Here is a 22,570-nt window from a genome sequence, read left to right as displayed (position 1 = left end):
GAGCACTGGAAGCGATCCATACTTTCAGATTGCAACAATGATTGGCAAGTTTTCTTGTATCATGGCAGAGTCGATTGTTCTATGAACTAGAACCATATTCTTGCTTGCAAAACAAACAGCAATGCTGCAGCCTCCTTTATGCAAGTGCTCAACCTCATGTAAATGTTTAAAATATTGCCGATTTACATCAACATTGTTCATTTGTACTAAGAAATATAAACAACACCAACCCCTTGCTCTAGTACTGTATGTTGTCAAAAAACGGTGTTTTACATCAAGGGTCAGAGGCAAAAATTGACCACGCTGTTCCATTTTCGGTTTATACCTATAAGATGTATGAAGGGACAGGCACAAAAAACGTCCTTCCGAGGGCGCTGTGGCTGGGAAGTGTCTATGCCCTCCTGTCATCGTCACTGCTTTCACTGTCGTCACTGCAGTGGAAAGCCATGGAAAAGAAGTTCAAGTTCACTATTAAGTTCTATCCAGATTCACTGGCTAGGATGAAAAGAAAAAACATGCAAGCCATTACAGGCATCCACATGGTGAAGGTACTAGACTAGTCAGATTTCTCTTACCTCTCCACAGGAAGCTTTGCAAGTCTTCTTACTTCTAACCCTGTCATGTTGGTGAGATGCTTTTGCGCAGTGGTAACATAATCTGCCCCTGGAAAGTGGTAGTAAATTGGTTTTCAACATCAGTAGTATTAAACTAGTAACAGGCTGAAAGTTCAGACAAATACAAGCTTTGCAATAAGCCCAACTAAAGTTCGCCATAAAGTTTATTCGCAGTAGTCTCCAGCATTAAACAGATAAAGTATGAACAAAGAAACAGTAGAAAAACAGGGACCTAGAAGACATGCATGTACCTTTGGTCAACTGGAAAACATGAACGGCACAGCGCTCTGCAGCTATACGTACTGGCGAACTACTATCCTTCAAAGTATCACCAATTGCCGGGCCCAATATCGAGATATGTGTGGCAAGAGCTGAATGATTTATCTGCAGCAAAGAACCATAAGATTACCATCATAATACCATTGAATAGAGGTACGAGTGCACATATCGAAATGGGTCTAATTATAAACCTTCGCAGCAGCTTTGATACAGGACAACGATCTTCTCCTAACTTCAGTTGAACTATCACGCAAGGCCAAGATGAGCAATTGAACAAGTTGCAAGGTGCTGCCCCCGAATTGTAACTGGTAACAAAGAAGCCTTCCCAGAGTTTTCGTAGAGGCTTCACGAACAGGGAACTTCTCCACAAACAGACAAGAGTTACTACACATGGAAACATAGTGATACTTGAAGTAACAAAGGAGTGCAAATTGAGCCAATACCTTGTCATCTTTTAGCGAATCTTTCAGAAGATCAACAATAGATGAAAATGATGTTGAATGGCACAGTTTTGTTGGACAATGCCTTGATATGGAAGAGAATGTTAACAAAGCACCATGTCTGGTACACCAGTCTGGTAATGTGCCCATGCTCAACAGGGTCTGCACCAGATCGGTGGTCTCGGTCTCATCCATGTACTAAAGAGAGCACAAGCATATTCAGTACACAGAAAACTTCAGAAAAAAATTCAACAACTGTGACAGGAGTATGGTTCTTTCACAGATAAACAATGGCAAGACGATGACTGAATAGTTGTATGCAATTGCAACAGAGAACATTAAATTCCCTAGGGGAGTTGCTTTCCAAACAATACCATGATCAACTTGTTGCACCTTATCGTGTAATTTGCTGATGCATTCATGCCTTGCTCAAAGTATATTGAAGTAAAATGCTCCACGTTAGAACATCCATATATTTCAATTTTCTTTCAGGGTTGTTTTACAACATGACCTATAGTTATGGTTCACTTTCAATGAGCACAATGATGATTAATTTCAGCTGAACGCCACAACCACAAGGCATACACCAAGGTTTTCTGATAATACTGTAAAGATTGAAAAGGTGCCACAATTTACCATACCTGAGATAATGTACCAATTGCTTTTGCAGCAGAACTGCGGACATCATCAGCATCAGCCTGCAGCAAATCTTTGAGAAGAGTACACCCACGTGATCTGATTGCAGAGCTAACACTTTTGCCAGCATGCCTAACAACACCTTTAAGTGCAGAAAGCACACTTTCCTTAACAGCGTCATCTCCTGACTGAAAAAAGCATTAAATTACTTTTGCACAGATAGTTGCATCTCTTCCCAAAATAAAGGGTTAATATCGAAAATACCTGCAACATGGACAAAAGATCGCTAACTAAAGGATCAATTCTTGTGCTTAACGCGCTAAGCTTTCCAAGAGCTGATGCGGCCCTTGTGCGGACAGATCTGCAAATCATACATTCATGTGAAAAGAGATGAAACCATCGAAAGAAATACAGAAAGAGAAGACCATACCAACCTGTTGCTATCTTGTAGACATTTAACAAACGTTGTCTGAAGTTGTGGAAGGAAGGGCTTAAGCGCAAGACCACCTTTTGCGATGATAATAGTCAGGGTTGATAGGATAGCTGACTTAACTTGCCATGGAAATCGGTCTCCCAGGATGCGTATAAGAGGTCTACACTCGAAACAAAACATATATTAGAGCAATAAGCCTGTATAACTATATATACCAAAAAGATAGTCCAGCATGCAGGAGTAAACAAGAAACCATGCAATTTCACAATGTTTAGAGGCCGGATTTGTATCAGTATCACAGAGCCTGTCTCTGCCTGCTGTTCTTGGTTTGTTCCATGTAGTGGTAAATCAAACAAAGCGTAAATTACAAGGTGCAACTACAACGCAAAGTAATATGACTTGTTTTGTGCCGAATATGCTTAAAGTGTAGGATTTTAATTTGGCTACGCATGTCGTGTGAACTTTAGTGCAAAAGGCTTATAGATTTTTTTCCCATAAAGTCATTTATGCATTTAACTATAAAATTCAATAATGCATTCCAGGATCAGGCTCTGCATTCAAGTTCAAGCTTATGGCCACACAGCAGATTTGTGCAGAAATTTGGAGTCAACATTTTCATACAAAAGAAAAAACAAAATAACAGAAGTACCCATCAACAAGGAGCAGCTTGGGGTAAATATTTCATCTACTACTAGCATTGAACTTGTGGAGCGTTAACAATATACTTACAAGGTGCTTGTTCATTTCGCAAGAATAATATGCTATAGAAGATAAGGTTCAGCGTGGCAACTAGTAACACGGCTGATGGCTGCAAATATTTCTGTTATACCTGTTTTTTTAACTCTAAAGCAAGCATGTGGCTCCTTAAAGAAAGGATGAAACCATGGCACAATAATTATTTTGACAAATATAAGAAAGTCATACCCTGTAATTGGCACGACGACTTCCCTAAGTGTTTTCTCGCTTGTAACATCAATTAACTCTCCCAGACCTTCTGCTGCCTGCTCCTTTGTCTCGGCCGAGCCACTAATTAAACCCTGGAGTTCAACAGAAGATGTGGTATAAAATGTGCTGAACATCTAAATTTGTGGAAGGAAGAAAACAAGACTAGTCTTGACTTTGTAATGCACTTTATATTTCTCACTCGAGAAGTTCACCATGCCTGCAACTCGATGCTCAGCATTAAAGGATATGATTATAATACAACTAATAGTTCACCACAAGTAGATACCTGCTGAAATATAGGAAGAAATGGCTGCAATGCTTTAGGAAGACATAATCCAGGTAGGAGAACAGGCACACCCTGAAATTGAATTCGTAGTGTTAAAATATAGAACATATTTAACCGTGGAGAACCTCTGAAAAGAAAATTGTAGCAACATATTTTCCGAGCAAGCAAGTGAGAAGTATCGCCACATATGCAACATCATAAATGTAGAAGTTCAAAGTAGCACCTTTCTCCTCCTACGTTCTTTATCTCTGGCTGTAGAGACAGCGTCACGCACTAATTTTATATGTGTAGGGAGCTGTTCCTTTGGAACAGAGCCAACAACTCTTGAAAATGCTTCCCAAGCAGCCTGTTGACCATTTGTAAGTAAGTCTCGGAAGTAGAAAAAACTGAAACAGGAGTGCTGGATGGTGAGTGCTCACCAATACAGTAGCGTTATCAGTATCGCTCAACAAAGTAATTAGGGTAGACATCATATCTGGAGCTTCATCAGCCAAATACAATTTACTATTTTTGAAGAGGAAACCAATAAGGTAGGCTGCGCCCCGTCTCATAGATGCCTGGTAAGACAAAAAATAAACTGTGAAATCATTCAAATGAACAACAGGCATAATATTGTTTCATGTTCAAACAGAATTCTCAGGTGAACCAACCTGATTGTCATTGACTCCTCTCAGAAGTTCAGGTATTAATGTCTCAACTCCTTCATCATCAATAACCAACACAATGGTTTCAGCAGCCTTTTTGGCTGTGCTTTGTACATCCTATAATTCCCAAGAGAAATATTCACTGTCAGCAGTAATAAAATACACTGCATATAGCACTTTTACTTGTAAAATGGACAAACTGAATAATGGGTTGATGCATTGAAACTAAAGAGTACAAATAACAATCAAATGACTAATAGATAAGCTAGATCTGAAGTGTGTTTTTAGTATATGCGACTCACCACATCTTCATCATCCATAGCAAGTATTAATGTCGGGAGGATAGTTCCAATGTGTGAACTCAAACCTGGCCCAGCAACCTCAGCTAGAGCTCCCAATGCATGCGCATTGAATGAACTACACCCCCAACAAAGGTAATGTGTAAGGAACGTAAGTTGATAAATTAAAACTACAAACGTATAAAATGTAGCATGAGCGGTTCACTCACGAGAGAGGGGGCTGGACTAATTTGGGCAATATATGAGGCAAAATAGCTGCAGTTCGGACGCTGTAAAACCATGTCAAAAGATCAGCACATCTCAGCAGCTCAAGTGAAGACATTATATTTCACTAAATGAATGGTGACAAAAAAAAGACCTTAAAATCTGCTTTAGACCATCAAGGGCTGTTGCAGATGTCTCGTCATCTTCCATGGCCCGCAGCAGTGTGGGGACAATCTCATCAATTGCTTGCAATCCAGCGCTCTAAACGGAAGGTAAGAAAGTTAAAAATAAAACATGTAGTCTAACAAATTATCCATGATAAGAATGCAGTCCGTTGTATTACCTTATATAGGGTACTAAATGCTAATCCAGCAGATTCCCGAACCTCCTGCGTGCTGTTACATACGCATGCTGTTAGTGAGACTTCACTATAAAATAACACAATTATACAGCCAAAAAGCAAACCTGTCACACAAAGCAGTTCTGATGGTAGGAATAAGTTCACCCATAAAACTTAATAGTTGATGTTTCCCAGCACTTCCCATAACCTCACTCAAGCCGATGCAAACGCCCTGAAGAGCAAAAGGTTAATAGTGCACTGATCATTCCCAGAATAAGTACTTACAAAACGATAAAAGGCGTATCCAAAATATATTAAGAAAGCACATCAATGCACAGTTCCAAATGAAACCGCTGGCTGGAGAGAAGTTTCAATGAGATAACAGAAATCAACAAAACCATATGAAGACCTCCTATTCAATCTCAAAAACTTTAATAGGAAAACAGAATTCAACAAAACCATATGAAGAAATTCGATATCTACTAGGAAATAGAGCGATCAACATAAACCTCGGTAATAGTTCCACGGAAGTCCTAAATTGCAAAATTTAAGCCACTCTGTAAGAATATCAAGCTAAGAATACTTACTTGTCTTCTGCTAGCATTTGGATCCTTGAGTCCTTGTGACAAAATGGGAATAATAGAGGGCAAAACTCTCTCGCCAAGCTTCCTAACAAGCTCTCCAAGTGCTCTCCCGGCAACCTGAGCATATAGTATTATAGTTAAATCAAAATCAGGACAGTTCTCCAGAAAGATCAAACCATACATGAAATAGAACGAACCTGCCGCCGTTCCGAGGAAGATGACGCAAGAGATGAAATAAGGGTGTCCATAAGTACTGGCATGATCTCCTTCAGAGTTCTTGGAGTATTTGCTACAATTGTCTTCCAGACATGTACCGCAGCCTAGCATGAAAAATAGAAGCTCTAGAAAAGGGGTGCTCTGGAATGCGGAACAGTTGCATATTCAAACAGCATAAAACAAAACAACCGAATTCACCAATTTCCACAGAAGGGTAAAATATAACATATACCTGCCGGACGGTCAAGCTGACATCAGAACGGACCATATAAACGGCAGCAAGAACCTCATTGCGTTTCGCCCTTCCAAGAACTTCAACAATTGCACGTCCCTGGGCCTCTGTGCTAGCACCTTCATCATCGCTTCCACCCTCAAGGATTGCCTTCCCAGAAGTTCCAGCCACCTATAGATGGCAACATTACTAGATTGTAGAGCATATAGAAAAGATAATATGTGAATACAGTGCTACTTAAAGGAGGTAGTGACCTTGAACAAAAGATCTCCCAAAAGTTCAACAGAACTTTGTCGGATACGCCAATTATCACTGAATATCCCATCCTCAATGGCAGGAAGCAATAGAGGTAAAGACCTATTTAACAAAAAGAAAAATGGCATCATATATCAAGAGCATTACTGACAAAATGGCCATCCAACAATTAAAATGTGAGGGCATACGTCGTTGCATAGTACTCCACAAAGATATGACCCGCAGAAAGTGCAGCATCACGAACAGATTCATTCTCATCAGCAAGACCTGCCAAGAGTAGTAATTAGAGAATCAATGTTGTAGGAGCAGATCATCAGACATAGAAGTTCAACTATCTTACCATCTAATATAGCAGGAAGAACAGCCTGCAGATGATTCTGAAAAATTGCACCCATGGACCTCGGCAGATACTATAGAAGAAATACACGTAAGGAACAAGCTAGAACATTACAAGCAACATAGTCGTACGAGAAATGGATAGGGAACTGGGTAAATTTACGCGGAAAAGTGTCAGATGTCCATCGCGAACAGAAGCCTTCTGATGGGAACAGTTCCGGATGATGTCAGGAAGAATCTGATCGAAGTAATCTTTGCCAAGAGCAGCTAAAACCTGGAAGTTGACAACATGTGTCATAATTATAAACTAAGAGAAAGAATCAAACCACACCAGCTATTAACTGTAGAAGGAAACTTGGAAACATTGGCCTTCCTTCAAACTCCCACAGTACTACATTTGGGCAGTCATTAACAAACTTCAGGAATAAAAAATAGTTTTTATGAAGCGATAAATTCCCCTAATCAAATGAAGTGTCAGACAAGTGAGAACTGACAAGCAATGTGTAAAAATTACATGTGTGGATTATCTTGGCTACAAATGTTAGATTGAATGTCTATTGCAGTTGATGCTCCCAGAAGAGTTACGAAACAAACCATCCCATGATAACACACTGCTAAATCTAAAAAAGGTCATACTGATACTACAAACAAAAGTGTTTGAAGCAAGCCATGGAAAAGTAAACAACCTCACTTAGTCCCTGCGCAGCTCCAGATCGTTCAACATTACTATTATCAGATTTTAGTGTCTCTAACAACCATGGCACAAGATCTGGGAATATTTGTTCACCCATTCCTACTATAAGAGACCCAAGAGCTCGAGCAGCAACTCCCCTGACTTCAGGAATGGGATCCACTAGAACCTACAAAATATCGTCAATCAGAGTATTAGAATCAAATATGGTTGACTTAACAAAATCAAAATCTTAGTACAAGTGATAGTAAGAAATCACTTCAAAATGCTAGTTATGCAGGATTGGCGTTGAAATCACCTTCTTGACTTCAGGCAAGAGCAATCCTATGTATGGGATCATATCCATTGGTTCTGTAACTAAAGAAGACATGTTTCCAACAATCTGAGCAGCTTTCTTCTTAGTATCAACACCTCTCTCCCTCAATCCTCTGTGCACAATAGGCACCAGCAACGCAAGTGATGGTGCGTCTATGGAGTTAATGAAAGTCGTCTGCCAAGAACAAAAGTTATATGAGGTAAAGATAGTTATGATAATCCCTCCTTATCAACAAGGTGATGCAAGCAATTGAAATGCAAAACCAGAATGAACATTATCTCAAATCTAGGTTCACCTGAAGAAGGATGTCAAGAGAATGTTTTGTGTGGTCATTCGGATCTGTCAGAGCAGACAGAAGAATCGGGACAAGTGCGTTTATTTCAGGATTTTTTATGACACTTCCAACCTGGAACAATAAAACAGTACCCATCAGAGATCAGGCACAAGAGCATCCCAGTATCTATGAGAAATAAGCAAGCAAGAATTACCTGTTGGAGGGCTGTCTGTCCCGCTGCTTTCACTTTAGGATGTGTGTCTGTTAGTACCTGGAGAATAGATGATACATGACATGAAAAGGCATACTAAGGTATATGCAGATTATAAGTTCCAAATGCAAATTCGATCATATACCTCTGTTAGCTTTGGGACGATCTTCGGAAGGCACTGAGATAGCTGTTGAGGAGCACAATATGCCATAGCGCCAAGAAGTTGAACACTACTTTGCTTAGTTCGCCATGCTTTATCCTCTAGGCCCTGGAAGAAGTACATGAGACTCATCCAGATATGTGCATTTTAAGAAAACACATATTACAAGGACTTTTTCAGTTTTTTGTACCGGCATAGGTCCCTTGTATTTCAACAAGGATATGGTAACATGTTCTACTCATCTTGTGCTTGAAATAGTAACAAACACGGTAATAGAAGAACAAAACAAGAAGTGTAAATGCTAGATACAAACAAGGAAGTAGCATCATCAGAATGTGGACAAAACAGGAAATAACAGGTAGTCATTGGGATGCTGGGTTCTCTCTGGTTGATTAACTGAAATGACACATGTAGATAATATGCAAATGCATCCAACTAGTTGTTTCTGAGCCAGGTTGTCTACATATACAAGCTAAAATCTAAGAACAGTGCAGTGTGTTAATAGAGAAACAACCAAATATTCCGCAAATGCATTGAACTTCAATTGCGTAGGAAGAGCACGTGACCGTGAGTAGTTGTTCAGTATAATGCAGAAATACAGTTTGGTAGCATTAAAAGAAAGAGACATGTGCACCTTCAGAAGTGAAGGAAGGACAAGCTTCACACCATGACCGGTGAGCTGAGACATCATTGCGCGAGCAGCACATTCAGCAGCCTCACGTACTGCCAGAACTTGATCAGAGAAAGACACTAATAGCAAGGGCAGCATCTTGATGACATAACTGCAAGACAAGAATCATAATGAACCATTTTCATCCAGAAAATCTTTACGAAGTAAATAGCTCTACACTTACGGCTCAAATAGTCTGCCAAGCTTTTCACACAGGCACTCAAATCCAAGTAATGCTCCTTCACGGGATTTTGCAGACGCTCTGGAAATAGCAGATTCAGTATGGTAAACATTCATAAAACAATGGATATATCTAATACTATCTTTTCAAAGAAAGGCAGCCCTTGTGATGAGAATAAAAGTGATAAGAAAAATTGAAGCAATGACTAATCCTATTGGTTGTAATACATGAGTGAGGCACTATGCCTTCAAAATACCAAATTGAAGATGAAAATAAGTCAAGTAGGGTTGCAAACATTCCTTGGACTGTACAAGTCTGAAATGAATACTTGCATATTTGGGACTTGGTGGATGGTCTGACCCTTCACCAAGAAATTCCTGACCAGCATTGATGACGGCTCACACAGTCGGGCTCATAATCCAGCAAGTCTGCTCACAATGCTTTCTTCCTATGGTCTATCAGATTTGCGCCTTGGAAAAGCTGGGCCCGTTGCCTTGTAAGTTTATTATTTGGCTTGCTATTAATAACCGTCGTTGGACCGCTGATCACCTCGCCAAGAGAGGACACTACTGCACCCTGTGGCCTGTCCACTTTGTGATCAGGTGGAATTGTCAATCCAACACATCCTTGTGTCATACGTTTTCGCTCAGCAGGTTTGGGTGTCGATTCTTCAAAGGCTTGGTTTGGCTGCCATTGCGCCCCAGCTTACTGCAGTTCGCTTCTCAAGCTGGTGGTTCAGCAGATGCAAAGGAGTACCCAAGGAATTCCAGAAAGGGCTTAATTCTCTCATCATCTTAGGCGCTTGGGAGATTTGGAAACATAGGAACAATTGTGTGTCTAATGGCGCTAGACCATGTGTCTCCTTGATTTTACAGACTGGCAAATGAGAGCGCGCTATGGTGTTCGACTGTTGCCCAGGGACTCCGCGAGCTATTCTTAAGGTAACTCACAGCAGACTCTTGCAAATGAGAGCGCGCTATGCCGATCATGTGCTTCTGTTTGTGTGCCGTTTCTTTGCTAGTTTTGTCAGGGCGTGTGGGTGTGCCATCTGTCTTTGGTTAGGAGTCTCCCCCCTGTTTTAATGGAATGATACACAGCTCTCCTGCGTGTTCTAGGAAAAAACATCCACTCAACTATTGACTTAAAGTAATAATTACATTCGCTTTTCAACTGCCTGAAAAGGAGAGGCCCACATGTTACTACGTTCCCCCCTGGACTTAAAACCATCTAAATGCTGCCTTTGAACTTGTCAACTCCGTCTACTTAACCCTCACAGTATTGCATAAGTGGTGGGTCACTCTGTATACTTTCCCCTTTTTTTCATTTCCATTTTTCCCTTCTCCATGGCAGCACACCATGTGTACTGTTGTCTCAGCCCACCATGTTTCCCTCACGCCCACTTGCAATTAAGCATCATGACCATTGGCGTCACTGTTGGGCACTAGCAGCAGCAAGCCACCTGCAGGAGACTGGGTGGCTCAACAGCAGCATGGGACAGGAAGTACTCTAGATACATCCATTTGAGGGACAAGCTTTTTCGGACGGAGGGAGTACTCAACAGTGGTACACTCTGTCGGTTTGAGCGAGAACCCTCCCTGGTGGATGTCCACATGTGGAAGAAAAAAGGCCAAGTGGGTTCCTATGCAATTAATTTTGCGTGCACGCTCTAATAAGTTTACACAACTTTTCGCCTCAATTAATTACAGGCTTCTGTGACCATGGCTCCACCTCTTTGTGTGCCCCTCGCCAATGATGCTCCACCATGGCATCAACCAACTACAGTGGCGCCCCACCACTGCCTACCCCCTAGCAGGTTCAGTATGGCCTCATGGACTTATTTGGCATTATGGGCTCCCCTGGGAACTGTTTCATGAGCAAGCTTGGGAACTGTTGGATGCCCAGCAAATTATGGCTGGAAGGGACAGAGAGAAGCGAGGGAGGTAAAAGGGGTGACTGTAGCACACGTGGTGGCTCACGCCAAGTCACGAGCTGAGAATGCGTCGATGCGGGACAAAAGCAGGGTAGAAACAGAGAAGGGGCACATTTAAACTCCATTGGAAATTAAAGTGTAATTCAACCAGTTTTGAACCTGAGGGTTAAGAATTAAACCATGCAGTAGTCCAGGGGGGAAATATGTACTTATCACTATATTATGCTACGCATGGAAGAGGTAAGAAGGGCACATACCTGTCTTCCAAAGCCTGTTGTAATGTTGCAGCAATACCATACTTCTTCAAGGAAGTAATTCTAAATCCTTTAACCACCCCAGCAAGACCAAAGGCTGCACCACGCCGCTCACCATACTTTTCACATTTCATCATCCGATCTAGTAGTCTAGATACAAGAGATTGGGCTTCTTCCTAATTTTTAGACAAGTACACAGTGCAACATAAAGCAGACGAACAAGAAATCACGAGTGATTGCTGAATGTGAACAACACAACTCACCTGCTTTGAGACCATAAGTGGGGACAGACAGTCTGACACCGCTCTCTGAACTGCCTCTGATGGGGTGTTGAGTACATCTAGCAACTTCTCAACAACACTGTGAACTTTAGGATCATCCTGTTGGAAGATCAATATTAGTACCATATATCGATTTCTTTTGAATTACACAAACAAACCACACGATCTCATAGTATTTAACCTTCGATAGATGTTTTGCTAGAGCACCAGTAAATATAACAACACCTTCCCTGACAAGATCATATGTTTCCTCATTTGATGCCTGTAACATATGAGAAAAATTAGAGAATGGTAGATTATGGATATTGCAGACTAAAAATACATTATATATAGTATTACCTCCGTCCGAAGTTAGTTGTCTAAGATTTTTCTAATACGGATGTATCTAAAAATGAAACGTGTCTAGATACATCCGCATCTGACAAATCTATGACAACTAGTTCAGGACGGAGGGAGTATCAACTAAATTGCAATGCTGTACCACAGAAACTTACCCTTTTATTCAAGTAGCTCTCAAAAATGGGAAACAGCAAAGGAACATTTTCCTTTCCATGTTTATCAATAATAAGGATGCCAGCATTAATCATTCTACCGCGAACATCCAGATTAGGATCAGCCTGTAAATTGAAGGTAAGAAGCACCAAACATCCAATGTACTTATAGGCATACAAATTATAAGATGTACATGTACAAGTGGGGAAAAACTTACCAAGGCACGTGATATGAGAAATGTCATGACAACAGGAAGATCTTTAGAGCCTAAAACATCCGCAACTGAGTGGAGGGCTAATGCAATACCCTGTCTTCCAAGCCAGTGTGTATCTCCAAATTCAACTCCAGGACCAAGATCTTGAATGTACAACGAAAAAAGAGTAGAGAGTGTATCCTGCAATGACCATATTAACAAAAATTATTTAGCCAGTGCCACGATAGATATTCTGGTGCCTCTGCAATGACACTAGTACACAGATAATGCAGCAAAATTCGCAATACATGAGACTTACTTGTATTTTGTCTGGATTTTCATCCAATGCGGCCGTCAGAGCCTCAGCTGCAGCAGCTCTGACATTGTAATTTTTATGGGAAAGTGCATCAAAAATGCCAGAATAATCAGCACAAACATCAAAACGGAAGCGATCCCATAACTCCTCTGCTAATTCAGCTACCGCCTAGATAAAGTATGTGTGTCATAGAGTGCAAAAAAATTAGGATTTTTGCGAAAAATTTAGAAGTTAAAAAAAATCAATGATGTAAGAAGGGCTAATGGTCAAGTTCCACATCATTTAGTAGGAAGGTGTTACCAACCTTCTCCGGATCATGAACAGCAATCCAGAGGCTAGTTGAAACCTGCAAATCCCGTTGTACAGAGTGGCTAGGAACACACTTTATAGCAGTTAAGCAGGCAAGCCTAACATGCACTTCTTTTGCATATACCCCAATAAGAGCCTGAATAAAGAAGAACAGTGTAAGAATTAAGAAACAAAGTACTAAGATGTTAAATGAATTAAGAAATAACCTGTGCTAAATCATCATGTTTAAGACCCAGGCACAACTCATTCAGCATAGGTCCAACTGAAGGATGATAAGCAGGAATAGTACTTAACACATGATAAAGAACCTAGTACCATCCAAAAAAAGTTAGTGAAAATAACAGGAGAAAAAAGCAATTCAAACAGATATTTCAAAGAAGAGTTAAGAATGTTTAACTGATAACATTCTAGGTCGAGGTAGAGGTAATATTGGATCCATATGCATAGATAGTATCTGAAGCACATCATCATGTAGAGATGTCTTTTTTGAAGAAAGAAGGATCCTCTCCATTATCTGACCAGAAATGAGTACATTAATGACAAGAAAATGGGCAAGGGAAAAGCCAAGAGGGACAGAAGTTAACTTATCATAGGACTACTGATGAAATTGAAGAAATACCGGAAAGACAAAAGTAAATGAATCTGCTGGAAGGGGTCCCGTTCTGCATGCAGCTGTCAGCCCAGTTACAATTTTTTCAAAGAGGCCAGATGGCGACCTCTTTTTGCTATCTTCTTCCATAATAATCACAGGCATAAGGTCCAAAACTGCTTCAAAATCTTCAACAGACATTACATGGATAGCAGCAGCAATCTCAGTCGCCCAATTGCAAAGCGGAGGGGCTGTGCAGCGAGCTAGCCTCAACATGGCACAAAATGCAGCATCACTTACTATTGGAGAACTTAGCAACGGTTCAATATAATTTACCTGCAAGGAAAAACATCACAACAAGGTCATATCTGGAAAAATATCAAATAAAAACCAAAACAATACTAATAGATATATACTTTATTAGACAATGACTGACCAAATAGATATTAACGTAATTTTTAGTTGCATGTCTAACAGTCAGTTCATTAGCCAGTTATCCCTTGTTCACCTCTGTTTGGCTGTCCAAAATGTGTACCACTGTTACAACAAAACACATCACTAGGCCTAGGGCAGACGTCCATCTAGGCTAAACCCTTCCAAATTAAACATTTTTAATATACCTCATGTCATTAAAAATAAAGGGAAGAATTTTTGTCCAATTCACCTACATTGGTAACTTATATACAGGCTACTTGGCATTTTTTGGCAGCTTTTGGGCTTAAATACAAAGGCACTACAGAAGGTACTGTTTGGGAGATTTTATCAGCCATGTTTGATACTGTGATGAAGCACAATAGAAACATGGTGTATGTATGGTAACAGAAATAAAAAGCTGGACAATGCAGATAGGATTGCTAACCAGATGAGGAAGTTGACCATGAGTGAATACAGGATTAGCAATAGCCAATTCACCAAGAGCATCCAACATTAGCGTAAGATTCTCCTGCACGTGTCCAACCTTCTCACGTACAGATGCTTCCTCCTTCAATTGCAACTCCCTGGCCTCCTCTTTTGCAGTCTTGGATTTGTCAACAGGAGCTGGAAGATTGTAAACATGAGTTTTACCGAACACAGACCTAAACAACCTGCTGTTCAAGAAACAACAGCATCAAATACCTGTCTTTTTTGTAGATTTCCCGGTTTCTCTCTTGCCAATGCTAGAGGATTCTCTCTTATCACTTTTCACAGGGTCCTATAAAGTATTGCAAAGCCAAAATCAAGATTAGTATACAATATCACTATATTATGAGCCAGATGGTTCTAGCTCCACAGCATTTTTAATGACGTAATAAGGTGCCAACTTAATATAGTTAAGCTATATTTTATCCATTACGTATGATTTTTCCACAGCCTCACCGCGGTTAAATGTTCAAAGTAAAATGATACAAAAAATCATGTCACAGAAACTAACAGAGAAAAGCAACAGGATGTACTGAAATACAACCCTAATTAACCTTGCCCTACAGGCTACCCCCTCCGTCCGAAAATACATTCTAGATACATCCTCTTTTATTCATTTTGATGACAAGTATTTCCGGACGGAGGGAGTATTTTTTAATTTTTTTATCTTCAGCAAGTAAAGAACAAGAATTACCGCATCTTGCCCATCATATGCACGAAAACGTCCCTTTGCAAGCTTTGTGTTTTTGGAAGCAACAGCCTCAGCAACATAAACTCCTTGCTCAGTTGACAACTGTCCCTCCGAAGTAAAGAATATCTACAATGGATTTAAGAATAACCTTCAGCACATTCTTACAGTAGGGTCATCCACCCTAAAAGAAGAATCCGTTTGAAATAATAAGAGTTGATGAAGGCACGAAAATAACAAGTACAATGATGTCGCATTGCATAAATAAGGCTCAACAGAACCTTTCGAGCATGAAATATATCAGAAGGGTAGAGCTGTGTGTCATGACATGTAATTATACAGAAACCAGCATTGAAGTCACCAAAAGACAGGTCAAGGTCAGGGTTAGCATGACAAAATTACATTAACCAATTTTCAACCTAAGATGGGTCAGGGTTTGCACAACATAATTAGTACATCCATTTTTTGGTATGGTAATACATAATTAAGCTGACTATGGCTTGTGGAACCAATAAATCAAGACAGGTCGTTATATGAGAAGGTGAGAACAGAAAAAAGATGATAGTTTCATCCATATTCAAAATAGCATAAAAACATTGGTCCAAAATAAGTAGGTGTGACCTTAGAAATATGTAACTATCATGACCTAAGTACATGCGCCAAGTCATCACCGTAAGACTTTGATATCTTATCTATTCAAATATAATTATCATTAAGCTCATAAAGTTCACCTTGATATCATTTTCAGAGAAGCCATCGTGCAAAGTGCGGTCTGGAAGCTCTATGAAGTACTGGAAAATTAACAGTATAAAGACACTGTTAGAAGAAGATAATAAAAGTTTCATTTCAAACCTTGACTAGTAGAAAAAAATAGACCTTTTCAAACTCTACAAATGTATCATTGGGTGATATTGACATCAGCGTTGCTAATGAACATAGTGCTGCTCGCTGTTCTTGCTTGTTCGAACTAAATAGACCATCCTGTGAAAGCAATTCCTGAAAAGAAACTGTACTGGTCATCGACCCAACACAAGCCGATGGTGCAGAGGGAAAATGTGGATAATGAAAGATACTATAGCTGGGCTTCAAATAAATAAATATGGCAACCTATGTACCTTGCAATAAAGCTACGTGTTGGATAGGCTGCTAGGGACCACCCAAAAATGGTCAATTTTTTCCCATGAACCAGCCAAGGACATTCCCGTTTTTTAATGTTATTCATTTCAATATGTTTCTCAATCAAATTTTAAACAAACTAAATAATTCACATTCAATCATATGAATAAATATAACTTTGCCAAGATAGACAAGGACCATCAGAAACTTGGCACCATAATCACCCAAAAACTATGGAAACTAAATAAAGGAAACTGGAGCAACTCAACCCATTCTGTTACTCACAAATTAACAAATGCAAGTAGGTTACTCACTGATGCTTAAAACCCCAAATAGTAGAAAGTAGCATGTTATAATAAACTTGCACTTGAAAATACAAAGGAAATCAACTGTTCTTACTAGCCCGTTGCACTTCTATACATATGATATTAATTTCAGAAGGCATCAAATCAAGGCTTAGTATGTGCCTTCGCAGTACCAGAACACTAGTGCACGTTAATAGAAAGTTTAAGATGGTAGCTGTCAGAAAATAAAGGTAAGCCTGTCGCATGTTCCAACTAAAATTTCAAATTTCGGAACTACCTTGCAGATAACTGTAATGTTGGGAAAAATTAAGTCAGTGAAGGAGATATTTTGTTGTTTCAGCCTTCTCTGCAACCTCTGAAATTAGACAAACAACCAGTTAGACAGATCAAAATGTGGGGAAAAGATAGCTAGCGGGATCCAACCTTCCATACACCAGCAGGAGAACCAGAACTTGAAATACTAGGGTGGTGGGAACACAATATAAGTCGAGCATATGATCTCCGACTATGGTCAATTGCATAAGGTGCAATCAAGAACAAGCACTTCACAAGGATCTCAGTAGATGGAATAAATGGTAGTTGTGAATCTCCAGAGCTATCCATATCACTGGTTGAAAAAGATAGTGTCAGGGATGCAAATTTAGAGGGACAAGATAAAGAAGAAATATCGACAGTTCAACACAGCCAGAGCAAGATGTCTTGCAGAATGCATTAGTGCACTACCTTTGTTTCAGTGTCAACACTCTCTCTCCAACTAATGATAACCAACTGGTGAACAAGAATAGAAGATCTTCAGCCAAGGCACCGGAGTTCGAAAGGACGTTCTTAGTAGCATCATAAGCTATCTTTCTAACTGCCCAACTTGGATGGCAAACTAGATACATTAGCACCTGCAGAAAGAAGAAAAAAAAATTAGTACAGCCTACAGCCACATAACTGGTATTCACAGGGTAAACACTTCCTACAAAAGCTGGTGCACATATCAGGAGTTTAAAAAAAAAATACTTTACATAAGCAAAGTCAAAACAGTTCAGAGCATTTTTGCCTGTTTACCTGTAGCAATGACTGGATTGAAAAGTATTCCTGGATCCTGCAGTTCAAAAGAAATATAAGTCGAGGGAAGCAAGAGGGTGCTGCTCTAACACATAAAATCCAATTTAAGAGCACGAGAGCAAGACCGAAAAAGATGATCCACAAGCAGTGATTGAAGAAGATCCACACATGTTAAGCAATCTTCGTCTGTCAGTTTGGAAAGCTGCAAACAAGAGATGGGGTGTTAAAAGAATCAATTGCAACAGCTTCATTTTCAAGGTAGCGTCGAAAGATCTAAAAACTTAAAACTGTTATAAGAATGTGCAGATGATTACGACAAACCATAGACATCCCTAAAATTTGCGAAGTTGGTAAATAAATACTTAGGGCCTCTCTGGTTTGCAGGATTTCAAAAACGTAGGAATAAGAGAAACGTATAAATTGAATGTCATGCCATGTTGAATCCTACATGAAATGAAAACACCGGAATCTGTAATAGATGTTGTTTGGTTGCCCCACAGGAGAAACAAAGGAACTTTTCTGAAGGATTTGGTGTATGCCCTAGTTGAGTTGTAACAAAGGAAAATTTCCATGAGGTTAGACTGAACGGAAAATTTTCCTTTAGAATTGCATGCAAAGTGGATCATAGGGAACTTCCAGTATAGTTTTCAATCTTACAAACCAAACTAGTACAATATGAAAATGTTCTAAGAATCTAATTCCTTTGAACCAAAGACGCCCTTAAATAGAGCAAACTACTTCAAGATTTACATCATGAACCAGTCATGCAAGGGCGATAAATATGGAGTCAAGATAATATACTATTTTCGTTGGAAACTTAAAGGACGTCGGAGTTACCAACTGAACAGAGATCAGTGAGGGTTCACTTTGAGCAATCAATGTCCAGAGCTTCTCCTTCACGATAGAACCATCTGCATATCCATTTAAATGATATCTATGAGAAAAGATAATAGAAAGTATAAATAAATGATCGTCAGTAGAATAGGAATCATAGACATACCTGCTTTGGCATCAATAGCAGCAAGCCTCGATACTGCATAGAGTGCATAGATTCCATCCAACCGCTGTGTTGCCTTGCTGAAGCCAGTTTTTGACAACTGAATCAAATGATCCAGCAAAGACGTAACCTGCGCAGCCACAATTTTAACAATAATCAATATGGATAAATAATAGTACCCGCATTTTATCGGAGTCCGTGTTTAAACCACTCTCTTTTGGAGAGAAAAAATGATAACTCAACAGGAAGATGGTTCTTTTTATAGACGCCTCAAAGTAACTACGTTACCTTGGTCAGGGAATCAGAATTTCTGCAAATGACTCGTATTAATTTTAGATGCCCCTTTCTTAAAGTGTCCTTCTCTTTCAATCCTGCAGTTATAAATGAAACAACATCTGGTTGCACAGCTTCAGAAGATACTGAAGCCCATGACCCCAGAGCCGAGAGAGTTGCCAATTTCACTTCCTCGATACCTGTCACAAGATAGCAAAACCATGAACTTATGCAATACGATGAGAGTATGGAGCACAAAATGGAGCATTTGAACTTTACCATCACCCTTGTAACACGTTAGAAGAAAGCTGGATACTGAGGGGGCGAGTCTGCTTATTTGCTTTGGAGGAAATCTTGACAACTGCTCTAAAGCATTCAACATTCCAATTCTCTGGTATGGTAGTGATAGTTTCCCCTCTGAGCCTGCCCAGAGCAAGCTTGTTAAGATTTACTACCTCTGTACCAAAATATAAGACGTTTTTGTAGGCTAAACTAGCCTACAAAAACGTCTTATATTTTGATATGGAGGGAGTATATGAACTATATACTACCAAAATTCAGTGTTAAGCACGAGTTAAGGTTGCAAATTTTAGAACATCAACTGGGTAAAAGATAATATGAGAAGCTAACCAGTTTAAGAAAACAGAAATTTATATATGCCCTACCTCCTAAAATTGCTTTGATAGCATTGAACATGGAAGGTAGAGTGTCTGGATCGCTGGACTTATCACTTAATGTTCCTACAATATTCAAAGCATTATTCCTCCTCTCTTCATCTGAATGACGTGCCTGATGCAGAATAACTGGCATGAACTCCATGGCATAATTGCTTAGGTCCAAACGAACTGTCAATAGAAGATGTCCAATAGACTTTAGCACAATCTCAGGATTTCTTTTCAGCATCTTTATGCATGATGGGAGAATAACATTTTTAAAATCCTCATGCCCAATATCCACGAAAAGAGGCTTAAAAGCTTCACTGGCTGCTTCTGATGGACGGTCTTTTGAACTCAAGATGGTTTTGACATACAAATCAAGGAATACTGGCTGAAAAGAGATAGCAAATTGTCAAAAATGGAAGTAGACTTAGAAGGGGGTTCAGGGGGGAGGGGGGAGAAAAGTAGGTTATAGGGTACCATAATTTTGGAGTGGTTAGATAAATTGGCAACTTATAAATGATAAGTATAAATTGATAGGCAAACAAGGATGGAAGTTTACCTTATATTCAGAGAACAATGACGATGAAGTAACGGTGAAATCCAGTATTAGATTTATGAATGCAGGAGAATCCTTTGTTGCAATCCTCAAATCTTTGACCTCCTCTATGTACATCTTATATATTCCAACAGACTGGAAAATAAAACAAAATAAGAAACTGCCAGAAGCTAATTCCACTAAGCCTGTATGCTGCAGTTATTCAGTTATTTCTGAAAAATACCTCAGAGAAAAGACGGATGAATAGTTGCTTGCAGGTCCGACGCTGACGAAAAGAACCATTCATAAGGACCTGAGATAACACTGCCTGTGCATTGGCCAGTCTAGAGAAACCACCTTTAGAGAGTGTGGCAAACTGGGTCCATTTCAGAAGATAGCATGACCATCTAAGAAGCTTGAAGCAAGCAAGAGGGCTTGTAACCTTCAGATTCTTTTCCATAGACTGAACAAGTGTAGCAGCAAACGTTTTCATAAAGGTGGATTCACTGAGAGCCCGAATAACCATATCATCTACCGCTTTCCTTGAGGCACGGTCATCATATAAAGGCAATGTCTGGAAAATGAGATCAACTAACAATGTGGTATCTGACGGCGACTCTGCAGGGAAAACAGAAAACCCTATGAGAAATGGATTTATGTTTTTTTTGTGTAAAGAAGTAACCAAACATTACGCAATGAATGGCAGAGATATCAGTTTAGATGCACGATAAGAATGACCCGGCAGAGCCAAACAAACAACATTATAAGGTAAGAAAGACCAGTTCCAACAAATTAATGGGCTAGCCACCAGAAAAAAGTTGCAGCCACAATGCCTCGGGTATGTTACTAGTAAAAATATCTTAGCAATGCGAGAAACATATACTGAAATGAAAGATCTGGTGAGTGAGTCACAAAGGCATTATACATTATGACAAATAATCTCTACTAGTGTGATAATCTCCCATATACATCCAGCAGGGTGTTTTATTCTTGTTGACAAGGAATGCATCTATGAACTGAATAGTACTTCAATCACAAAAGAACCAGGTCTATGTCAAGGGAGGAACACATTATATTCTGGTAAAAGCTAGCTCAAATACAAGAAAAAGAATGGGTTCGTTGTTCAGCACTGCTGCCACTTGGTTACAGTTGCAAATGAAGCAAAAACGAGATACAAAGAAAGGGCAATCTGAAGCCCAACTGGAGATTGTTGCTTTAGGGCAACCATTTGAAATCAAGCAGATGTAGTCACGGGTTCCTACAAGCTCTGTCCCCTTGATTCAAAGATCTTACAGGGAGAAGACAACGATGCAATATCAAGCAAGCAACTCCAGAAGCTACGCATGACTGCGGATTTACCCACCTACGGCCTACTTGTGATCTCAACAGCTAACGTCAAACTGCAGCTCACGTACAGGGGCTGAGACACCGTACAAACTTTGGGTCCATGTGAACCCAACAAAATTCAGCAAACACAATACACTACCGATTTCGAGAACTAAGCCCGTAGTTTTGTGGAGCTGACGCCTATGCAGTGGGTCCGACCCTATGGTCTTGCCTGCTCGCCGATGCTAACACGAGCAGCAAAGGCATCCACCCTAATCTCAGCCTAGAGTCCGCCATGGCGCAACTAGCACATCAGCACACGGGAACGAAGCTACCAAGCTACGATCCGCCGCAAGTCGAGCGGAATTTAGCAAACACACGAACGCGCACCACATCGCGGGAGAAAGGGAGATCCGGTTCTCACGAATCCAGGGCGAACCCGCCCGTCAACACTACGAAACATTTCCGACCGCGGAGCCCGCCTCGCTGCCAAAAGCAGGGAGGGAGCACGGGAGCGAGCGGAGGCGCACGGGAGGCTAATCTGCGGGCGGGCGGGGCGGAGCGCGCGATCCCTAAGGAGAAGCGCGGGGAGGGGGAGACGGCGCGCGCCGGTACCTGTGGCCTTCGCGAGGAGAGGCGGGAGGGTGTCGCGGAAGAGGCGGAGGCGGCGCGTCGCGGACGGGGTGGAGACCTCGGCCGCGGCGGCGCGCAGCGCCTCCTCCGGGGCCGCGTCCTGGGCGACCATTTCGCGCGGGCCGGCGCGCTCGCGTGGCGGCGGCGGGGCGGGGAGGGAGGCCGAGATGGAGCGGGGTGGCGTGGTGTGGTGCGGCCTGCGGCGGCCGAGGGAGGTGAGGAGGATGGGGGAACGCTGCGCAGGGTTGGGACTTGGGGAGGACTACGGCGCAGTTGTTAGGGGTTTTGGACTGGCTGCTGTGTGGAGCCCACTCGTCAGGGCGTGATTGGCTTTCTTTTGTGGTTTGTTCTGTGGGGCCGGTGTGTAAGTGACTGGGGATGGGCCCATATGGACTGGGCCCAAGTGGTCAGAGGTGTATTTGTGATAAGTGGTTTTTAACAGAGGGTTAACTTGAAAGGAGAACAAGCTTCAAAA

At 40.8% G+C, this 22,570-nt stretch overlaps 1 protein-coding gene across 1 annotated transcript; it reads right to left on the bottom strand.

Moving 5' to 3' along the window:
- Nucleotides 1–135: 135 nt before the first annotated feature.
- LOC123090898 (protein ILITYHIA) lies at nt 136–22,361 on the bottom strand. The gene is made up of 60 exons (XM_044512252.1): nt 22,078–22,361; nt 20,381–20,754; nt 20,161–20,292; nt 19,608–19,989; nt 19,222–19,365; nt 18,958–19,142; nt 18,673–18,799; nt 18,510–18,583; nt 17,798–17,874; nt 17,673–17,709; nt 17,343–17,509; nt 17,043–17,226; nt 16,897–16,974; nt 16,075–16,194; nt 15,930–15,989; nt 15,205–15,327; nt 14,727–14,802; nt 14,470–14,648; nt 13,641–13,946; nt 13,419–13,535; nt 13,228–13,329; nt 13,017–13,157; nt 12,716–12,880; nt 12,421–12,597; nt 12,206–12,328; nt 11,893–11,973; nt 11,694–11,810; nt 11,434–11,606; nt 9,250–9,327; nt 9,030–9,177; nt 8,381–8,503; nt 8,239–8,295; nt 8,046–8,156; nt 7,733–7,924; nt 7,430–7,603; nt 6,907–7,017; nt 6,748–6,817; nt 6,596–6,674; nt 6,407–6,509; nt 6,153–6,323; nt 5,902–6,024; nt 5,708–5,821; nt 5,246–5,352; nt 5,124–5,175; nt 4,935–5,041; nt 4,786–4,845; nt 4,580–4,694; nt 4,284–4,394; nt 4,053–4,190; nt 3,857–3,979; nt 3,634–3,705; nt 3,327–3,439; nt 2,404–2,562; nt 2,234–2,330; nt 1,975–2,157; nt 1,337–1,531; nt 1,085–1,252; nt 866–998; nt 576–663; nt 136–431 (listed from the first exon to the last, which is right to left on the bottom strand). The coding sequence occupies exons 1-60, from the start codon at nt 22,205–22,207 to the stop codon at nt 392–394; spliced, it is 7,866 nt and encodes a 2,621-aa protein (XP_044368187.1). The 5' UTR covers nt 22,208–22,361; the 3' UTR covers nt 136–391.
- Between the last annotated feature and the right edge of the window lie 209 nt (nt 22,362–22,570).

The sequence above is a fragment of the Triticum aestivum genome, chromosome 4B (assembly GCF_018294505.1).
Source record: "Triticum aestivum cultivar Chinese Spring chromosome 4B, IWGSC CS RefSeq v2.1, whole genome shotgun sequence".
Lineage (NCBI taxonomy): Eukaryota > Viridiplantae > Streptophyta > Magnoliopsida > Poales > Poaceae > Triticum > Triticum aestivum.
This window is presented reverse-complemented; position numbering and strand designations above follow the sequence as displayed.

Excerpts from the sequence above, each read along its gene's own strand:
- LOC123090898 (XM_044512252.1), bottom strand. The coding sequence starts at position 22,207 with ATGGTCGCCCAGGACGCGGCCCCGGAGGAGGCGCTGCGCGCCGCCGCG. Across the intron at positions 7,018-7,429 it reads CTGCGCAGGGACTAAGTGAG|GTTTTAGCTGCTCTTGGCAA; the intron begins GTTGTTTACTTT and ends GTCAACTTCCAG. Across the intron at positions 432-575 it reads GCAAAGCTTCCTGTGGAGAG|TGACGACAGTGAAAGCAGTG; the intron begins GTAAGAGAAATC and ends TTTCCACTGCAG.